This window comes from Sorex araneus, chromosome 1 (assembly GCF_027595985.1).
Source record: "Sorex araneus isolate mSorAra2 chromosome 1, mSorAra2.pri, whole genome shotgun sequence".
NCBI classification, from domain to species: domain Eukaryota; kingdom Metazoa; phylum Chordata; class Mammalia; order Eulipotyphla; family Soricidae; genus Sorex; species Sorex araneus.
In genome coordinates, this window is record NC_073302.1 from 74,586,672 (window position 1) to 74,609,341 (window position 22,670).

Here is a 22,670-nt window from a genome sequence, read left to right on the forward strand (position 1 = left end):
CCAAAAGATTATTTGTCCAATATATTTTTGCAACAATTTCTATCTTTTTAGCACAATGCTAGTGACCTGGTCCAAAGACAACTCCCACTGATCTCTCCACTTTGTCACCCTTTCATGTCCATTTCCTTCTTGCTCCCAGAAAGAGCTTGCTAACATCTTCATCTGATAGTAAAAAATGGTTTTAAACCTTCCAAAGTATTCCCCTGGCCTTAGAATCTAAATCAAATGCCGCATTACAACTAGCAGTGCCAGGACCTGGCGAGCTGGCCGGTGCCACAGCAGCTTCCCAGCCCTTTCCATCTTGATTCAATTCCCTTCATTCCACGTTTCTTCAGGTCTTCCAAAATCCTCACCACATTCTGCTGAGCTCCTGGCTCTTCTCACTCTCAATATCTTGGCAAGGCCTGACTCCTCCGGATCATCCAAGTTCCAACTTCAAGTTACCTTAGGGAAACTCCTTTCTAACTCCAGCTTTCCCCCGGCATGCAGCCCACCACACTACCTTCCTTCTAATGCTCTGGAAGGGCATGGATTATATTTGTTAATATTATGTTTCTCCTCCACAGAAGCTCCTTGAATGTAGAGGCCTTATCCGGTGTTCGTACTTTTGTGAAATAATCTGAGAACAAACAACTGCTCAATAAAATGGGTCAAATGAAAGTGACCCTCAGAATGTCCCTGTTGCCAATTCAGGCACAGAACAGTGGAGAGCTGGATTCAGCACATCCCAGATTTAAAGACCATTCCTACTTACACGGTATGTCTCTTGCCAAGTTTTCTGACTGTCCATTTCTTCATCTAAAATATGCAGATACAGGGGCTGAAGAGATAGACATTGGGTAAGCATAAACGCTTGCCTTGCATGTGTCAAACCCAGGTTCAATTCATGGCACCCCATAAGGTCCCTCGAGCACCACCAGGAGCGATTACTGTGTACAAAGCCAGAAGTAACCTTTGAGCACAGCCAGGTGTGACCCCAAACAAAAAAAGATACATACCACGTATCTATATTATAGAGACCTGAGAAAATAGGCTTTGGCACTGTGACTGGCAGACAATAGTCTTGTAACATCCAGTTCACTCACATCCATGAATACCAACCTTTCTTTTTGGCTTTTGTTTTTGGGCCCCACCCAATGGTGCTAGGGCAAAGGGCTCCTCCCAGCTCTGTGCTCAGGGGATGCTCCTGACAGTGTTTGACAAGTGTTCAGGGGACCAAACAGTCTTTGCATTCAAACCACTGAGGTATCTCTGGTGCTCGCTCTCTCTCTCCTCTCTCTCTCCCCCACCCCCTCACACACATATACTTTGGTGTTCATCTTCAATCAGCATCAATCATCCTCACCTCTGAAACCTAAACTTGCATGCATATTTACAAACTTTCTTGAATTTCAGTCATACAATGATCAAGTACCCATCCCTCCACCAGTGCCCATTCTCCACCACCAATGATCCCAGTATCCCTCCCACCCCCCCACCCCCCACCCCACCTCTGTGGCAGGGCATTCCCTTTTGTTCTGTCTCTCCTTTTCGATGTTGTGGTTTGCAATCGAGGCATTGATTGGCCATTGTGTTCTATCTATAGCCTACATTCGGCACGCATCTCTCAACCCAAGCGGGTCCTCCAAACACCGTTAGTGTTCCTTTCTCTGAGTTGTCTTTTCCCCCAGCATGTGAGACCGGCTTCCAAGCCATGGGCAAACCTCCTGGTCCTTATTTCTACTATTCTTGGGTGTTAGTCTCCTATTCTATTACTTTATATTCCACAGATGAGTGCAATCTTTCTATGTCTATCCCTCTCTTTCTGACTCATTTCACTTAACATGATACTTTCCATGTTGATCCACTTATATGCAAATGTTATGACTTTATCTTTTCTAACAGCTGCATAGTATTCCATTGTGTAGATGTACCAAAGTTTCTTTAACTAGTCATCTGTTCTTGGGCACTCGGGTTTTTTCCAGATTTTGGCTATGGTAAATAGTGAACTTGTGTGTTCCTATAGGAAGCAGAGCATGACCCGGGACTAACATCCTCTCACCAGTTCTTAGCATACCCAATCACTGTTAGGAGCTTTATAAACCTCTTTAATGACTGACCTGAAAACAAACATACTTCCCTTCAGTGCAACATGGTCTTCAAGCTCCATGCTACCTCCTCAGAGGTCTGTAAATAGTTAACCCGCACAGTTCCTGTGAAACGAGGCATGCTGGGAGCCCTGGGTAAAACTATCTGCTCCTGATCAAGGCCTGAGAGGCCAAAGGAGAAACTTCCATGAGGAAAAGTTCTCGAAGTCGGCTCCTAGACAACACAGTGGCTAGAACAATCCAATCTTTATTGTTTTTATTATTTTTATTTGGACAACATATATACATATGTACAAAATACCAACTGTCAGAATCCTCTTTTATAATTTCATTTGATTTACAAAAACGGGACAGCAAAATAACTTAGGTCACTAATACTGTACAAAAATAAAACTGATTAAACAGTTGTAAAGATCAGTATCTTACAGTGTTACAGATCATTCATCTGTGTGAAAGAACATTTCAGTCTATCCAGAGTGATGAGTGCTGTGCTAAGTCTACCTGCAAACCGACTAAAGAACCAGTTTTCTGTGATTATTAACTACCAAATATAATTTTCAAAAGAAGCATGATGTAGAACTAGACCTTAAAGCCAGGGCATCATTCCACACTGGTGAAGGGCTTTCTTCTTCCCTAACCCAGGAGAGGAGTTCTCTTAACTCTAAAACTATTTAATTTACCAGAATAGGTCAACAACTTACAATATTAGATATAACAACTTCTCTTTCTCTTTGAAACCCCTGCAACAGTCTTTCAAAAGTTTGAGTTTGGTTAAAAAAGTAAACAAAAATTACTATCCTGCATCTGGATTTTTATAAGTTAAATCCATGGTCTTTTTAATATAAAAAGTTTGTTTCATAGTTTTAGTGTTCAACGAACTCTAGTAGTCCTATTTGAACCATATCTTGCTAGAGTAAATCTAATTAGAATGCTGGTTCCTGTTTTGTGACATTTTAAAACAGGATTCATCACAAGAATAAAAAGCCTTGAGTTTATATGTTACATTACTCTAACATATAAGAGAATATCAAATGTGTGTTCTTCAACAACTTGAAAAGGCAAGTAGCAACTTTGGGGGCTGGGGAAAAAATTGTGCATTATTTTAAAGAAGTTGCTGAATTGACATCCATCTAAGTGCTGGACAAAAGCCACATATAGATTTGCTTCGGAAACTACAAAGATTGTCTTTCACTGACTTTGCTTGGTTTTCCTTCATTTCTCTCTGTGAGGGAAGGATGAGTTTGTACAAGTTTGGGGGTTGCTAGGCAACCCCAAGTTCCTCACTCACTAAAAGGCAGCGCGCAGAGGAGCACAAGCAGAACCATTCCGTGAGTGCGGTTCAGAAACAGGCAGCCGAACCTATTTCATATGGAAGAACAGATGTCCTGAAAACTCATTTTGGACACAGAAATTAAAATTTGGTTTAAAATAAGCGTTTCAAAAATTTGAAACAGAGGTAGAAAGTGTTCTTTTATTTTTCCTGACGTGTTTTCCCGTGAGAAAACACTTTCCTTTTTCTCCCACGGACTGCGCCCAGTCCTACTGTTAAAAGCAGGTTCTCTTTATAGAACCACTAATGCAACTAGGTTGGTTAGACGAAAAAAAGAAGAAGAAAAAAAGAAGAAAACTAAAACACACACCGTGCTAGTGATGGCTATTGTATTGGAAGTCGGAGTCAGCTGTGACCCACGCCTGCTGCAGGTGTCTACACTGCTTCGGAACCTGAAATGAGCAGGTGTGTCAGTGAGCTAACGGGTTCACTGAGAGGTAGCACCCTACGTTTACACAATACATTTGCTAGCACATGCATAAACTCGAGTGCACCGGAGCTCCCTGTTTGACAGATCAGATAAAATTGTCAGAAAGTATTATTTCTGAAAGAAAAAAATTAATGTAAACATTTCCCCCACGATCACTGCTGACTCCCCTATTTGAGGTTTCTCCTTGCCTCTGAAAACTCAGTTTCTTTTCTGGCCTCTGGGGAAGGCCAAGAGTTAAGTTTTCAGGTACATGGCGTATTATGGATGTAGTGGTTTAGGCCATTTCTAGACACCTGGATACAAGATAGATAGTGGTGAGGCTCCGGGCGGAAAAGGTACAGTGATGTGTTTTCAGCCTGCCATGTTCTATATGCACTTCCTTTCTCAGAACGGGAGGATGTTGACGAGGTTCCCCTGAGATCACCGTCACCGTGGTATTTTCTCTTGGCACTCACGACTGATAGGGATATAGTTTTCCTTTTCACATTTCCTCTCCCTTTTCCTTTTGCATAACTCTTGCACCTGATACGGGAGTTTTGTAGGGACACGGGATGGAGATTGGCAAACCTTCTCCCCCTACAAAATAGGTGTTTCCAGAACTCGTGACTGTTGGGTACCCATTCAAAGAAATCCCAACAGACTCCAAGACCGGCTCCCATTGTGGCATTGCGGTACAGTTCGGAGGATGCTAAACTAAAGGATTGGACATTTGGGAACGGTTAGTAGAGTTAATTGCTTGGTTTTTTAACTTAAAAAAATTAAACACTACCCTCCTTCTCCTTCAGCATCTGTTGTATAATATTCTGCCCTCACAACTCTGCCATGATTTCTTAGGGAAATGGGGAGACTATAAAATAAGCAGATTATAACATGGTTCCAAACAAAATGTCTGCTACTATCCTTAAAGCATGTATTTAACGTATTCATCCTCTGCATTAGAAAATAAAAGTGCAGCTTATGCTCAAGAAAGTACAATTCGTACGAAGCAAGGTTCGGAAAGTTCTGTACTTAGTGTGACCTTTTTCCAGGCTTGTCTCCATTAGTAGAAACTCAGACTCCGCTTACCCATGGACTAGAAGTAACTTTTGTTGGTTGGTTTGTTGTCGAGTCTTTAGATGACAGATCATGCTGGAGTAGGTGTGCTCTTGCTTGCATAAAGACAGCTGTGCTATGGCGGTTTGTAATCTCAAACGTTAACGTGATTCAAGAGAGTGGTTTTGCTAAAGAAACGGAAGCACATTTGTCGTTACATTGAAAGGCTAAGAAAAAAACAATTCTGAAACGGCAAGCAGGAAGTGCCCAGAATCGCTGTGGGAGCCACAGGTCCAACGCACCCCGTCAGACATATGTACACCAGTGTTGAATCTTGAAAATTCTACCCCAGTCTGAGACGGACTCACCCCACGCTCCGCCCCCCATCACCCCTCCCCCAGAATAAAGGAGAGAGAGGGAAAGAGAGGGAGGGGGGGAGAAAGAGAGTGAGAGAGAAAGAGAAAAAAAGCATTTGCCTTCCCTCCAGCAGTCAGAGACACTGAGTTGCCTCTGCACGGGGACCAAGTGTGGACTTTGATCTTAGGCTACAATGTGCTTTTAAAAAACAATGCAGGGGGAGGGGCTCTGAAGAGTGCCCATGCTCCGGGATGCTTGGGCCGGCCGCTGGGGGCGTCTCTGCTGGGGCTTGATTTTCACGGGTCCATCTGTCCACTTGTGGGGAGTCGGTTCATCTTTCTGGGGTCCATCCCTCCCTGGCTTCCGTGGGCAGCACCTTACAAGGGGTTGGCCAGAGCCTTTTTCGACCGCTTGATCATACTGGGATGGAACTCGGTGTGGCGTCGGGCGTGCTTGGTGAGGTGGTCGCTCCGCATGAAGCGCTTCTCACACAGCGGGCAGCGGAACTGCTTCTCCCCCGTGTGGGTCCGGTAGTGGCGGGTCAACTCGTCGGAGCGCGAGAACTTTTTAAGGCAGTCTGGCCACGTGCAGGGGAAGGGCCGCTCGCCTGTGCGGGGATAGAGACGGGAGACAAATGAGTCAGTGCCACCGGACAGCCCACAAGGTGGCCATGCTCTGCCTGTGAGGCCACCCCCAGCCCCCAGTCGGGAGCCCATTCCTCGGAATGGGACTGTGTTTGGGGTTGGGTCACATGGGTCACAATGTTTAGGGGTTGCTCCTGGCTCTGCACTCAGGAGGCACTCCGGGTGGGCTCAGGGCACCAGAGGGGATGCCAGGCACCCTACCCATTGTACTACCTTCTGTACAACCCGAGGACAAAATCTGTAAAGAGGTTTACAAGGGCTGGGGAACTAGGCCAGGGACCAGGGGCAAGAGGACCTGGACCAGAGGCCTGAATTCCATCCCTACCACCACAAGATTCCCTACAAAAACTGTCAGGAAGGAGCCCTAGGCATGGATGGATGAAGCCCCAAACACATGTTCCAAGAGGTCATCTGGGTAGGCCTGGGTCCAATGTCTGGTGCCTTATCTGAAGGGGCAGAGGTGGGTGCCACAAACCAGCAGGATTGGGTAAGGATAAGGCAGGGAGAAGAAACCCAGGGCAAAGCCAGGAAAGAAAACTCAGAAGAAACCTGCCAACACCTTCACCCAGGCCTTCCAACACCGTGGAACACTGAGGAGCTACCTCTATCACCTCCGGGGCAATGGAGACATGGCTGAGGTTTTATTTGCTCTCTCTCTCCAAGCAGCCTTGGGCATGATGCCCTATACAACTTGCTAGTTCTATGGGAAACTCAATGTGGGCAAAACAAATATGGCTCACTGATCTGTTTCAGTTGAAGCCACCCTGACTTGGTGCTTTGGTGTGGCCCCCAAGCAGACTACCATGACTGCTGAGATGGTTCCTCAAAGCAGATAGAAGAAGCTAGTTTATATCTAATGGTTCCCCCAAGAGCCTTGTGAATTATCCACCACCCCACCAACAACCCCCCCCCCCCGCCAGGTTTATTTGATACAGCTGCTGGTTTCATGATATTTCTGGACCCTGTAGAGAGAAAGAGCTGAGTAGGCTGAGGTGTCTGCTCCAGCCGCCTGCACTCTGGAGCCAGCAATTCCTGCAGGCCAGCAAAGTCTAGTGACAGAGGCTTCCACATCTGACTTGAATGTCCATTTGCTCTTTTTTTCCTTTTCTTTTAGGTTTTGGGATCAGACCTAGGAATGCTCACAGGACTTTCTGGACCAGGATCGAACCCAAGTCTCTCCTGTATGCAAAGCGGGAACTCCAACCTGTTAGGTTATCTCTCCAGCACCATTTTTTTTTTCAGCACCATGTTTTTATCTTCATCTTTTCCTTTTTAGGGAGGGAGAGGCTTCTTTTATATATTTATTTATTATTATTATTTTTCTTTTTGGGTCACACCTGGTGATGCACAGGGGTTACTCCTGGCTCATGCACTCAGGAATTACTCCTGGTGGTGCTCAGGGGACCATATGGGATGTTGGGAATCGAACCCGGGTCGGCCGCGTGCAAGGCAAATGCCCTACCCGCTGTACTATCACTCCAGCCCCTATATTTGTTTATTTACTGTGATTCTGGGGGCTTAAACTCAGGCTCTCGCACACACAAGGTAAATGCTCTACTGCTGAGTTATGTCCCCAGCCCAAGCCCACAAGGTTCAACCTGACAATCTCTGCCACAAAACTCTCCTGCTAATGTGAAACCTGCCCCTCTGCCAAGTCCATATTCTAGTGCCCATGCCCTTATTGCTGATGTTTGGTCCCTCCAACATAGAATACTCCTTTAAATGTCCTAAGACACCTCTCTGTTGGTCTAATCTTTCCTCTGGTTTCAACAATCCCAGCTTTTGCCCCATTCCTCATAAGAGAATCAACACTCCTCTAAAACAATGGCACCAGTGCAGGCAGAATAGGAGCCCTATCTGCAGGATCTCACTAAGTGTGGCAAAATACAGAGATCGGGAGACTGAGGCTGTGCCCCTGACAGGGTTTCCACACCCCACCTCCATTCCTATGACTTTCCTTGGACTCATGCCCTTGATCCCAATACATACAAACAATGCAGTTAAGCTCTGCCCCTGCTTGAAATCAGGCCAGCATTAGAAGCTGGCATGGTGGAGGAAGGAGTGCTGTGCTGAGCTCTGTAGCGTTGAAGGAAACACGTCTGAGCAGAAAGGCTGAGCCAACTGTTTAGGTGGCAATTCTGTTCATTTCTCCTGGGAGTGATGGCCTCCTGGAGCTCCCAGCCAGTACCTCCTCCTCACACCCAGCCCAGAGCAGCTGCTTCCGAGGCTCAGCGCACAGACTCCAGGTGTGCACGGAATATTGCAGGTGGGAGAAGTGACTGTTTTCTCACTCCCATTCCTACCTCCCTGGGATCCAGAGACACAAGGCTGGGAGCTGTCCAGCGTGGTACTTCTGATTCATCCCCAAGTTACCCCCAGCTTCTGGGAACCCGTGCCAGAGAGGATGTTGAAATCAAGATAATGACAACAAAACCAAACCTCTATCACCTCTGGGGCAATGGAGACATGACTAAGGTTTTATTTGCTGTTCTCTCTCCAAGCAGAGCCTTGGGCATGATGCCCTATACAACTTGCTAGTTCTATGGGAAAACTCAATGTGGGCAAAACAAATGTGTCTCCTTGGCTCTGTCTGATAAACCAAGGCACAAATCTTTGATGAGCTCTGGAGTGAAAAGCTGCAGCAGCAAATGCTAGTATCAAACCAGTGAATGCTGAGCCCATCCCTAAGGGGATGGTAGCTAAGGCGAATAATGCATCAAGATACTCAAAGTCTTGGGAGGGTCCAAAAGAAAAAGAATTTCAAATTCACATATCATATATACACTATATATGTATATGAATAATCTGGAATTGAAAACCACGTGTTTGTGCCTTCTGTTGGCTCAAACAACAGCATTTTCACCCACCTCAGAGCACCTCTGAACAAAAGGTGACAGACTGTCAAAACCCAAAAAACCCAAACATCTTGTGGCAAGAACAATGTCACATTCCCAGAGTTCCAACCCTAGCACCACAGGGTCTGCTGAGTCCAGTCCAGACTCAGCACAGTGGAAGAAACTCTACTGAGTTAGGGGTAGCCTCCAAGCATTACTGAGTGTGGCCCCCAAAAAGCCATCACCACACACACAAAAAAAATAAAACAAAGAAGTTCCCATTGACTCTAAGGAACTGTCAAGGGAAGAATGTTCTTTGGTATTTTGGGGCCATACCCGGGCATCTCAGAAGCTACTACCTGGTTGGTGTTCGAAGGCTTGGCCGCAGTGATTCTCAAGAGACCACATGGTACTGGGGATGGACCCCAGCTCTCTACATACAAGGTTGCATTCAGCCCTGTCTGGACTCCACTGTTCAGGACGAGCCAGATCCAGAAATTAACCTTCTGAAAAACTCAAGTATGCGGGGTTTTTGACTGAAATCTCCAGGCTTTCATGGAGTTGGGGATGGGCTACCTCCTCCCATCTTCCTGTACTTCTGGAAGCTCTAGTAGTCACGTCCATGAACTATCTCCAGCACCATGTAAGCTCATTCATCAGCCATGACAAAGAGACTCATAAATAAATCTTGAAAGAGATCAACAAATTGCAGAAATTCTTCTGGGCCCTACAGAATGCTGAGTTATCCAGAGCACCCCGGAGGGCTGTGAGCCCAGCACCTGCCCAAACAGAGCCTAGGCAGTCAAAAACCTCCACATTCCATCATCGCTGCCATACCCATGGCTGGACTCCATTGCTCAGTGTGAACCTCACCCAGAAATTAATCTGCTGAAAAACTCAGGTATGCAAGTTTTGTGACTGAAATCTGTAGGCTTTCACAGAGTCCGTAACGGGCTACCCCCTCCCCCAACCTCCCTGTACTTCAGGAAGTCCCAGTAGTGACATACATGCCTCAAAGCTGCCACCCAGTTAAAAATTTAACTCCATTTGTATCACCCCATTAAAAATTTTGAACATCTTGGAGCAACATCTCAAACTCTACAACACTGGTAAACCATGAGTAGTACACCAGATTGGATGGAATGTAATATAGAAGGAAACCAATATCGACTACCAAAATATAAACACAGAAGGCTTAACCCATAAAAATATCTTTGATATCTTATACAAGGGCTGGAGCAATAGCACAGCGGTAGGGCGTTCGCCTTTCCCGCGGTTGACCTGTGTTCGATTCCTCCGCCCCCACGGAGAGCCTGGCAAGCTAGCGAGAGTATCTCTCCCACACGGCAAAGCCTGGCAAGCTACCCGTGGTGTATTGGATATGCCAAAAACAGTAACAATAAGTCTCTCAATGAGAGACATTACTGGGGCCCGCTCGAACAAATCGATGAGCAACGAGATGACAGTGACAGTGATCTTATACAAGAATTTAATGGCTCCATGGTAAGATATAACAATCTTCACTAACTTTCTTAACTTTCTTCTTCTTTTTTTTTTTTTTTTTTTTTTTTTTTGCTTTTTGGGTCATACCCGGTGTTGCACAGGGGTTACTCCTGGCTCATGCACTCAAGAATTACTCCTGGCAGTGCTCAGGGGACCATATGAGATGCTGGGAATCAAACTCGGGTCAGCTGTGTGCAAGGCAAACGCCCTACCCACTGTGCTATCACTCCAGCCCCCATTCACTTTTTTCTAAGGAAACATTTGTTGACCATTCTGTTAGCAAATTATTCTAACAAGCAATATAAAATAAATTATTGAGAGCCTGCTATGGGGGCAGGTTTAAGGGGTGGTTGGGAAAATTAAGAGACTATGGTGGACAGAAGGTTCAATGGTGGTTGGACTGGTGTTGGAATACTGAATATCAGTAACAAGTCATTATAAGCAACTTTGTAAACCACAGTGTCTATATAAAGTACAGGGGGGAGTTTTTTTATTTAAAAAGAAATAAAAGCTTGTGCTCACCACACTGAACTCTCTGATTCAGAAGAAATGCTCTTCTAGACATGTTACAGTAAAGCACATTAAAAAGGTCTGAAATTCATAGTGATGAATTGTAAAGCCAAAACTGGGACCAGAGAGACAGTACAGTAGGTGAAGTGCCTGCATTCCATGCAGCCACCTCAGGATGAACCCCACCACCACACACAGTCCCCTGAGTCCACCACTCATGTGGCTCCAAAACAAAAACAAAAACAAAACCCTAATCCAAATAAATAATCCAAAACAAATGCCCTCTACTCCTCCTCCGTGATGGGGGCCCCCTTCGTACTCTGGTGTTAAGGGAGCACTCGGGTTTTCTCAATGCCAAAAAAGTTTTGTTTGGACAAAACTCATCCGAGGTGGTTTCCTTGGAAGAGGAGTGGTAATGTGGTGGAGCAGCTTAGCTCACACACTGGCACATGCTTCTTTCCAGTGAGACACGAGAGGGGGTTGGCTTATTTGAATGGATCTGTGTCCAGGGGGGGCGAGTGTGGTATGGACAGGCTCTTTTGTGCACTAGAGTTGGAAAAAGAAATAAGGCATTACTGTCTGCAGATGCCTTTCTGGAAGTGATAGTGAAGCAGCCATAAAATCTGGATCAGCTGTACAGTCTGTACAGGAGAATTCTTATGTGCTTACACTTTTGGTTGACATGTATTTCAAGTATAGTCCAGGACCAGTCCCAATAAACTCACTTACAATCCTGCTTATGGGGGAACGCCTTTCACCACCCCTCTATAATCCAGCTTATGGGGAACCACCCTTCACCACCCCTCTCAGATATCACTGTGCCACTGTTCTCCTTGCTACTAACCCAGATGCTGTCACTCACAAAGCGTCCTTCTCACTGAGTATTTTGGAAAGAGTTGGCCACCCACCGAGCCCAGCACAAATCAGAGCCCTCACCAGCCTTTGTTAGACTCATCTAATTTGTACAACTCAACTCAACAGTTTCCCAGCACTTAAAGAATGATCTATTTGGAAGTGGATTGCTCTCTAGTATAAAAGATCCAGGATAATTCTAATTCTTCTGGGGTCCTTTGAAAAAAGAATTAGAATCTATGAGCTAATGATGTAACGAGGAAGTTAGCAAACCCAGAGGCCAAATCTGATCTGCCGTTTGTTTTGGTAAAGCTCACAGACTAAGAATGGCAGAGACACCATTTTCCATATTTAGTTCTTCCCAGATGGACGGGAATAACGAAATCCGAGATAATAAATAATAACATTTTGTGGCAGAATAAATGAAATTCAAAATGTTATGTCCATATATAAAGTTTTGTGGGGGAAGTAAGTTCAGAGTGACAATCCAGTGGTGTTCCCCAGTGCTTAATGCTCAGGATCCAACCAGCAGCTGCATGCAAGGCAAGCACCTCACCCCTGAGTCTCTATGGATCTACATGCTACGTTTTCTTGGAATACAGCCACCACGATTCATTTGTGTATTCTCTCAGCTGCTTTTTTCACAGTGAACAGTGATGCTGAAAAGCTATGATTGCAATCATATGACCCACAAAGACTGAAATATTCACCATCTGGTCCTTCACTGAACACAGACTGACCCTGATCTCTTACGACCTGAACTTTTATTTGGTGGACATCCAAGTCTGTAAGTGCAAATGATTTCAGAAGTCAGGCATAAAATGGGTTAAAAAGCTATGGCATTTGGTCATGGGTGGTGGAGGAATCCATATTCCACTGGAGAGTGTCCCTGCCCCTCTTAAAGGCTTCCAAATATAATACTTCATGAAACAATCAATGTGCAGGAGAACTAAATTCGTCTTGGGGATGGTGGGGAGAAGAGGTTCTTACACTTGCAGCCCTTTGAAATCATCTACCTCTTTAACCCAGTACAAAGTCTGCCTACATCCGAATGAAAGACACATCAGCATGTGAATTAACCACAGCCACAGAACAAGAATGAACCTTAAAAAATGATGTGTTTTACATCCATGAGTATGGGACAGGGAAATCCTCTGCAGAGAACTGAAGGATGAACAGACCAAAGATGACAAGTCGAGAACTGGAATGATAATACAGCAGGTAGGGCACTAGTCTTGCACTCAGCCAACATGGGTTGGATCCCTGGCATATATATATGGTCCCGGGAGCACTACCAGGAGTAAGCTGGGAGTGGCCCACAAACAAACAAGGAAACAAGATGACAAGCAGAAAGGAAGAAGTGAGACTAAGACTTCCTGCAACTGCAGGGAAAGGGAATTCAAGTTGGTCCCTTCTTTTAGCATCCTCCAAAAAAGGCTGGTTAACATTCTTCACACCACACAATTCCTATGGTAAAGGAACAATCAATTAAAGCATCTTTCAACTTGCCTTTAGTATTAATGAGAGAGTTAGCAGGCTCCTCAGGGAGGGAAAAAGGAACAGATATGTACTTGTACTTTATTTCTGGCCTTCACAGGAAAACAGACCCAGAGGCGGTGACACAATAAACTCTGCTTTACCAGAGCAGAACTGTTAACAGTGCGAGTTTCTCTGGGTTCTCGTTATTTATAGACCACTCCCCTCCCCATTCAGCAACAAGCTAGGCACCCTCCCCAACAGACTCAACTCCCAGCATAAAAGAAGCTTAATCAAACTGGGCTACTGAACATGGCACCAAATGTGTAAAACACGGGCTCTGCAGGGAGTACTGAGGCCTCCAGCCATCTCCTGGGCCTGCTGTGGGTTCGGGAGCAGTGGGGTGAGGACTGTCAGCTCTGTGCTTGTCTATTTAGCAGATATGTTGGCTCTTGGTTTTTAATAACAAGCAAAACCACTCTACCTGGTGCTCAGGAGGTCAGGCCTAGGGAAATGAACTTTTCTAGGCAGTATCAAAATGGATGATGCTGCGTTCTCCCTGGAGAGAGAGAGAGAGAGACAGAGAGGACAATGTTCTTGGCAAGTGTGGGGTTTGCTAACTGGATATCCCCAGGCCTGGCCAGACTCCCCTAACTTTAGACTGGCTGCCAGTAAGATCCTGGCCTAGGGCTCCCTCTTTCGTGCTTTGCTCTTCACTTTCCATAATCCTGTGGAAGGTCCTAAAATGGTCTGACCTTAACAGAGGTGAGGAGGTTAAGAAAGCAAACACTAGCTAGCACTTTCATTGCTTCCAGCATCCTGGTGAAAACAAAACTCTAAAAATGCCAATTAAAAAATCATGAATAAAAATATTAAAAATCATGACTTCTGAGGGCTGGAGCTGGGTTCAGTTGTTAGAAGCCATTGCTCCTATGGTAAATTACGGGCCTCCCATGGGTTGAGGTTCGGGGTTCAATCCCCAGCACTGGAAAAATTTTGTTTTATTTATTTATTTATTATTATTATTTGCTTTTTGGGGGGCCACACCCAGCAATGCTCAGGGTTATTCCTGGCTCTCACTCAGGAATTACTCTTGGCGGTGCTTGGGGGACCATATGGGGTGCTGGGGATCAAACCCAGGTTGGCTGCATGCAAGGCAAATGCCCTACCCACTGTGCTATCACTCCGGCCCCTTGGTTTCATTTACTTACTTACTTTTGGGTCTCCCAGGCTGTGCTCAAAGACCCAAGGTCACCTTCTGGAAATTCTCCACCAAAAAGGGTTGGCAGTTCAATGCAGAGACCATAGATGGGGTCCTCAGTGCCCAGGATCCCCTGGTCCAGCCTGGTGATGCTCAAGGCCTATCTGGCAACATAGGACCATGTGGTGCTGAGTGTTGAACCAGGACCAACATGCAAGGCAAGCACCTTACCTCCTGTACTATCTATCTGAACTCCTGGGAGGGGAAAAAAATTAATCCATGGGCTCTTACAGATATACAAATCAAAATCTCTTTTAGAAGAAAAAGTAATTTTTCAAAAATTATAAATAAGCAACAAGCGTTCCCCAGAAATGAGAGAATACTGATATATGCCCCCATGTTAACATACATCCCCATACTCATATATCTTGCCTTGTTAAATGCAAAAATATTATTTAATAATTTAATATGTACCGTTAATGAAACTTGTTAGGAAAATAAAAGAATAAAAGATATCTGAAACCCTCCCAAGTGTGGTCAATAGTAAAATGAAGGCTATGTTTTAACTTCAGAGCATTTAAATTCATAGCATTAAAGGACATGTGTCCAATCGTTAAACTGTTTAGGGCCAGAGAGTTTTCAGTAAGCTGAGAGCATGTCCAAGGTTGGATCCAACATCAGGTGGCAGGGGGTCCCTGAGCACCCCTGGGAGTGACTCCTAAGCACAGAGCCATAGTAAAGCACAATTACCAGAGGGTGAGCCCCCCACATACCACAAAAAAATGCAGAATTAATGAAGATCATTTAGGAAATGCTACTAAGAGAAATTTGGTAATAAAATAAGTAAATGGGGAAGGGAATCATTTACAAGTGGTGAAACTTTCTATTTGAAAAATATGAGCTAAATAACTGAAAACCAATGTAAACTAAACATGCATTCCTAAGTATAAATATACAAAAGAGAAACTGCAACCAACCACAGGATAAGACTAAGAGTTAAAAAAAAATCAGGAAGTACATTAAAAACACCATAAAATTTTGATGCAAAAAGAAAAAGAGCACATGGAATATTTCCCATGTCCTTGGATGATAAGTCGCACTGGTATGAATGTGGCACTTCTATGCAGATTCATCTGTGAAATTAATACATACCACAGGAATTTTTTTGTTCCTGTGGACTTGACAAAATTATTCTAAAGTTCAATTAGAGGAATAAACATGCTCAACTTGCCAAGAAAATTTGCAGAAGAACAATAATAAGTGAACACTTGCAATGCCAGTTATTAAAATAGATGATTAAAGCCGCAATAATTAAGATAGTGAGATACAGGCACAGGAAAGACAAATTAGTAGAATTGGGGTGAGCCGGAAAGTAAACCCAAGATTCTACAGTAATGGGGTATTTCAAATAAGCATAGAGAAGGATGCTTAGTGCAATGGATGGCATAAGCAGCTGGTAAAAAGCTAAATCTGGATTCCTACCTTATATCTTTCATTTAAATTCTAAAGGGGCTATATATGCATGTGTAAAAAAAATAAAACCTTAAAAGAAAATATAGGTGAGTATTTTTAGAATCTAGGAATGAGGGGAGTCTTTCTAAACATACAACCACAGACAGAAACCAATTTAAAGAATAGCTTTGAAATAGATTAAAGAAAAAAAAGGTTAAAAGTTCTTTGTGACAAAAAAAAAAAAATATGTAAGGTAAAGATATGTACTAACCCAAACAGTAAATTAAAAATATGATAAAAAGTTTAAGAATCTATAATATAGGGCTCGAGCAATAGTACAGCAGGTAGGGCACTTGCCTTGCACATGGCTGACTGTGACTCAATCCCTGGCATCCCATATGGTCCCCCAGACCCCACCAGCAATGATCCCTGAGCACAGTACCAGAAGTAAGCCCTGAGTGCTACTGGTTTGGGGCCCAAAATAAAAACAAACAAACCCCCATATATATGATAAACAAGAATGTTTGGGCCAGAGCAATAGTGCAGTGGGTAGACCATTTGCCTTGAATGTGGCCAATTCAGATTCGATCCCTGGCATCCCATGTGGTCCCCCAGCACTGCCAGGAATAATTTCCGATTGCAGAGCCAGGAGTAGCCCCTGAGCATGGCTGATGTGACCACTGAGCATGGCTGATGTGACCACCCCCCCCCAAAAAAAAAGAATACCTGAAAATGAAAATAAATAGCCCAACTTAATAAAACTGGGGAAGAATGCAAATATGCACACTGAGATAAAATATACAATTAAGGCACACTGGTAAATATTCTAGTAGCCAACAAACAAATGAAAAATAATCAAGCTCAATATAATTAGAACATGTCAATTAAGAAAAAGAATAGAACCTATCAGAATGGTTAAAATGTTTTGTTTTGGGTTTGGATCAGAGCTCAGGGCTTACTCCTGGCTCTCAGTTCAGGGATCACTTCTGGTGGGATTTTGGGGGACAATACGTGGTACAGGAGACTGATCAGCATTGGCTGTGTGCAGGGAAAGCTTACTACCCTGGTAAAAATGTGAGAATGTTCAGGGCTGGAGAGCTAACTCGAGTAGTACAGCACATGCCTCCTTGCGTAAGGCCCTGAGTTCTGAAGGGCTCATCCCTGTTGGCTCTAAGCAGTGTGACTTTTTCTTTTTAAGTATATTTAAGGGCCAGAGAGATAGTAAAGCAAGTAAGATGTTTGCCTTGCACACAGCCAACCCAGTTCTGAATCCCTGTGTACAATCCCCGAGTCACAACCTCAGGGAAGCATGAGGAAATGGGGTTTCTACTGCATGGGCAGATAGAGCCTATTACTGATCCAGGGCCACATGGCAAAACAGGAATTTTTGTATGAGTTACTTTTGGTGATAATTATATGGGAACAGAAAAGTAAGTACAAGGATACTATAGCACAGTTATCAAAGCTAAAATTTGGTTACAACTTCACTGTATAATAATAAAGAATTGGTTTTATACATTAGTGTACCAATACAATCTGCTACGATATGTACTAAATTGTGACATAATGAAATGCAAAGATGTTAGCCATACACCACTGAGTAAAAAGAACAGCAAGTGCTTTGATGTGTGTGTGAGAAGGAACATTTATGAAGAGAAAAAGTCCTGAAAGAACTTATATAAAATATTGATAGCAATTATCCACAGATGAGGGGATAAAGTATTAACTTTTTCTTGCTGTAATTTCCTCGTATATTTTCTGATTTCTTTCACCACTAAGAACACACGGATTGTGAAATCAATTAATGGGACAGTCGTTTTGAAAATGTTATTTTCACATTATAAGAAGTCTAAGAAGTCTTACTGAAAACAAAGGAAACAATGATGCTGCTGGAGTTGAAATTTTTCCACAAATGGGTTGATGAGGAATGTGGCCCATGGAACACGAGGGGGGGGGAAGCTTTCTACTGAGAATTTACTGGAACACTCTGGAGCCCTGGTCCAAAGAAAAGAATCTTTGTTTCCTTCCTCCACAAATTGTTAGAAAGTGAGAACGTACATCTGTGTTCTCCCTCCTTCCTGCCGAGGTGTTCCCTCTGGGAGGAAAAATGGCTGCAACCAGAACAGACGACGCCTCCCTCCCATAAGGGCCGCATTGCCAGATCCCTGCCGCCGCCGCAGGTCTGGGATCTGCTGATGAGGCGCCTCCGGGCAAAAACCGAGAGTCCAATAAAGCCTCCTTCACGGACAGAGCTGGAAGGCATATAGCCACATAGCCACAGAACAGGCCCCCTCCCCCCAGCACCCCAATTCCACTACCCTCCATCCCCACGGGGAAACTGTGTCACCTTGCAGGCAGAAACGAGCAGAGGGATTGAAGAAGTAGTAAACCAACTTGAAGCCTGCTTTGCACGCAGCCCACCCGAGTTTGATCCCTGGCATCCCATATGGTGCTGGAGCACTGCCAGGAGTGATTCCTGAGTGCAGAGCCAGGATTCCTGAGTGCAGAACCCCTGAGCATCGCTGGGTGTAGTGAAAACCCAAAACAAGCCAAAGAACCATTAAGCCACGGCTTGGGTGTTGTTCTACTGCCCTCAAGAGCAGGAGCAGGGGCTTGAGCAATAGTACAGTGGGTAGGGCGTTTGCCTTGCATGCGGCCGACCGGGTTCAATCCCCGGCATTCCATATGGTCCTCCAAGCACCGCCAGGAGTAACTCCTGAGTGCAGAGCCAGGAGTAACCCCTGAGCATTGCTGGGTATGACCCAAAAAGCAAAAAAAAAAAAAAAAAGTAGGAACGCCCCTCTCTCCCCCACACATACACACATGTGATGGAAGAGGTGTGCAAGCCTTACCTGAATGCAGGGAAAACAACTCTTTCGTGCATAAACTGTTACCTTTAATTCTGGACCCCAAAATTAAGACAATGGGGGGGCTGGTGAGAAAGCACAGGGGTTTTAAGCGTTTGTCTTCCTCAGTTCCATCACCAGCACCACCAGGAGGGATCCTGAGCACAGAGGCAGGAGTAAGCTCCAAGAAACACTGGGCGTGGTTCAGGAAACAGGAGAGACCACAACTCAAAGGGCTGGTAATAAATAGGCTTTGCATGCAGGAGATGACCCGTACACTGACGTGCGCCCTGGAGCAGCGACCCTTCCTATCACCACCACCACCACCACCACCACCACCAAGCAGAGCTGGGGTGTGGCCCCAAAGTGAGAGCATAAACTTTTAAAGATCTCTTGTACCCGAAGACGGTCACGCACGATTTACGTTCTGGGAGACTGGCCAGCTTGCTAGGCTGGGAAAAGATTCTGCTGTCCCCTCCCCAACCCTCCGCGTTGCCATGACTACGGCCTCTCCGAGCCCTGCGTGTGGCTGGATTTCCTTTTAGATTTCGATGCTATGCGACAGCAGTCACGACAGAGACCGCCCGCCCGAGACTTCACTTCCCGGTCTCCTTGCGGCAGCCCAGGCGGTGCTGGAGCAGCGGAGCCGGGGGAAGTGGGTGTGGCCACCAGGGAAGTGGGTGTGGCCACCGGAAAGTGGGTGTGGCCAAACGTCCGTCACGCACGCTTCCTCGCAGAGCCTGCTGGGGTGCCGGAAGCTGGCCCATCCCAGTGGGGCTTGCAGGCGCCCAACCTCAACTGACGCCTGGGAAAGTTAGGGCTCTGGCATCTCAGGCAGCAAGGTGGACGGCAGTCTCTGGCCCTCTTCTCCAGTGTCAGGCCAGCAAGAGATCGGACTCTGCATCCCTATTCCAGCAACTCTCAAAGGACAGAGGTAGCGGCCTGCTCAGACCCAATGGGGCTGATTCCCAGGCCTGTGTTTTTCCACCCATCCCCAGCCAGGATGCCGCCAGGAGGCTGGTTACACAGAGAAATAACAGATATTAATAATAAGTGATAAGATGCCTACTAGGCACTTACCTCTGGCAACATACAAAGGACAGCAACACTGTCCTGAATGCCAACATTTTGGCGGGAGGTGGGAGGAGGTGGGGGAGAAGCAGCGGTGCTCAGGGATGAAGTAGAATCGGCTTTGTGCAAGCCAACTTGTCTGTCTGTCTCCTTTGAATCACTGCATTTTGGGTGATTTTTTTCTGAGCATGAACTGAAGCCTGCATCTTTTCCATGAAGCCAAGTTGAGGGAAGATGACCTAGCCTAGGATTACAACTGGTTTCCGGAGCCCTCTTTCATGTACACGCATAAAACAAGATCAGTTGTGAAGAAGCACAAAGACCCTACCTAAAGCTAGTGGGTCTTTCACCTGGAATTTTCCTAATTCTGTAAAGGCCATGACGCTACTTTATCTATGCATTACCTTGGGGGGGAGAAAGGATCAAAGATTTCAAACAAGTATGTTGCTGCCTAAGTTTAGAAACCGATTTTAAAATGAAAAAGGAGGATCCAGGGGTGGGCCTCAGTAGTAGAGGCAAGTAGTCACCCATCCAGTGAGGCAGTTACTGAAAAGAGGTGGTTTTTTTTTGCTTGCTTGTTTGGGGGCCACACCCAGCAGTGCTCAGGCACTATTCCTGGCTGTGCTTGGGAAAACATATGCAGAGCCAGGGATAGATCAACCCATCAATCTGGTGCACAGAGATTTAAAGGAGATTTAAATATTCATGTGGGAGTCCCGAAAGTCCTTTGAACTATTTTTTAAATTTGTTCTTTTGTTTTGCTTTGTGGACCACATCTAGCTATGCTCGAGGCATGGGGCGACTCTTGGTTCTGTGCATAGCAGTCAAATTTATTGGTGACTCAGGTGACCATGTAATACTTGGGACAAAACCAGAGCTTCCTCCATGCAAAGCCTTGCACTCAGCCTATTGGGCTATCTCTGGTACCCCTCAAAAAAATTTTTTTTTAAAAATAGGAGCCACACCAGGACCATCGAGATAGTACAGTGCAGTGCTGTGCATAGAGAGTTGACCTTGAATTTAATCCCCTACCCCATTTGATCCCTTGTGCTCTGCCAGAAGTGATCTCTACGTGCAGAGCCAGGAGTAAGCCCTGAGCACTGGTGGGTATGACCAAAAAAGCAATAAATAATAAAATAAGGACCACCCACAATGCTGGAGATCAAACTCAAGGTCTTCCACATGTCTCTACCACTTGAATTCTCCTCTCCCCAATCTCCAGACTCCCTTGATTTGCCATGTCTTCCTACCCAGTTCTGGGCTGCAGACAGGATGCAAGCACAAGGCTAGAGACTCCAAGGAGGGACCTCAAGGCATCTGACCCCATGTGGACTGTCCCTCGGCTTGTTCACACCCTGTGTGAAACCTTTAGGGAAGCCCCGCCCAGGCCTTACACTCGAAAAGCAGAGAAGAGAAGCAGATCCTGAGAAGGGTCTTAGCCCTTTCCTACTAAGTCTATCCTTCCATACCCAGGAAAGGGACTGGGCGCTCGGGGGCCCTCTAACCACACAATTAGGAGAAGCTACAGTTCAAGGATGTGAACACCTGCAGCCACTGCAGAGAGGCGCTGGAACACACTGCTGCAGAGATCACCATGCCACAGAATGGCAGGCAGGTGGGTGGCCCATCTGGAGAGCCTGGGGCCTACCACTAACAGACACCATTCTCAGGAGAGGGAGAAAGGACGATTCTGCAAGCATCCGTCCCCAAAAGAATCCAACTGCAGAGAAAGGAGACTGTGGCACTGAACTGCAAAGATGGTCTTCCGAACCCCGGAGGAGGGAGAAGGGGCTTGAAACCTCAGTTCTGTTGTGGGCACTAGCTTTTTGCAGCCAGATCAGGATTGCCACTAGGAGTTCTTGCCTCGTGCTAGGCTGTTTTGCAGAGGCCCACCTATACTTATGGCACTCTAAGCAGACACAGGAATGTCTCCCGCTATGCATAATGATGTAGCAGCACAGCCTCCCATCACTACTATCCTGAGAGCTTAAGTCTTTGGCTCACAGAAGAAAAAGCAAAAAAAGAGAATGCAGGAGAAACACAGAACAGATAAAAAGAAGTCCACTCTATCTGCCAAGTGAGTTGAGGGACCTAAAGAATCAGAGTGACAAGTAGCTGTTTCTGAATTTTTCTCTCTGGGCTCAAATCTGCCTACTGCAAGCACCAGACAGACTGTGACCATCCTCGCTCCTACTCACACATGCTACAGGCCCCTAACCCATGTCCTGGGATTTGTCAACAAAAACCCATGAAGACAGACAGGTCAGAGCGGACAGCCCTGGCCAGCAGCCTGCCTCCCTGTAGGTCTCCACTCTGGCAGATATCCCAGACAGTGCACTGAAAGCTGGGAGTAAAGAACTTTGAGAAGAAAGGACTCTAGTTAGAAGAGCACTGCCCATATTTCTTTTGAGTGGAACTCACATGGTTTGGGTAATGCCTGCCAGATAAACATGGCTGACTGATTAGAAATATGAAAGCTAGCTGTTGGATTGTCATCCTGCTAATTTTGTTAACATTACCATGGTAGGGCCAGAGAGTTAGGACAGAGGTTAATACATTTGGGCCAGAGAGGTTTGATCCCTGACACGCCATATGGTCCCATGAATACTGCCAGGAGTTGTACCTGACTGAATGTTAGGAGTAATCTCTGAGCAACACTGGGTAAGGCCTCCCCCAGACCTTAAAAAAATTCTTGTTATTTTGGTCATGCATACAAATGATCCCTGAACACTACTGGACGTGGTTAGCCCCCCAAACCTCTCCCCCCTAGTCTCCCCTAGACCACCCCCCCATTGCTATGTGTAGAATGGGGGAGGGTGCTCAGCAGTAAGACACATGTGTTGCATGGTAGAGATGCTGGGTTGATCCTTGGCACCACAAAAACAACATGATAAAAACTAAATTAAAAAAAAAACTAAAACTGTTAGTCAAATTATGACTGCATTTTTATGTTTTGTACATTGGTCATGTGTGTTTGTGTGGGGGTGGGAGATAGGGGTTGGACCACATTCATTGGTACACAGGCTTGTATTCAAGCTCTGCACT

At 45.5% G+C, this 22,670-nt stretch overlaps 1 protein-coding gene across 1 annotated transcript in view; it reads right to left on the reverse strand.

Moving 5' to 3' along the window:
* Positions 1–2,326: 2,326 nt before the first annotated feature.
* Positions 2,327–22,670, reverse strand: part of KLF9 (KLF transcription factor 9) — a 31,708-nt gene continuing 11,364 nt past the window's right edge. Inside the window, exon 2 of the mRNA XM_004600116.2 lies at positions 2,327–5,843. Coding sequence (XP_004600173.1) covers positions 5,614–5,843 — 230 coding nt within the window. The 3' untranslated portion in view covers positions 2,327–5,613. The remainder of the gene's footprint in view (positions 5,844–22,670) is intronic.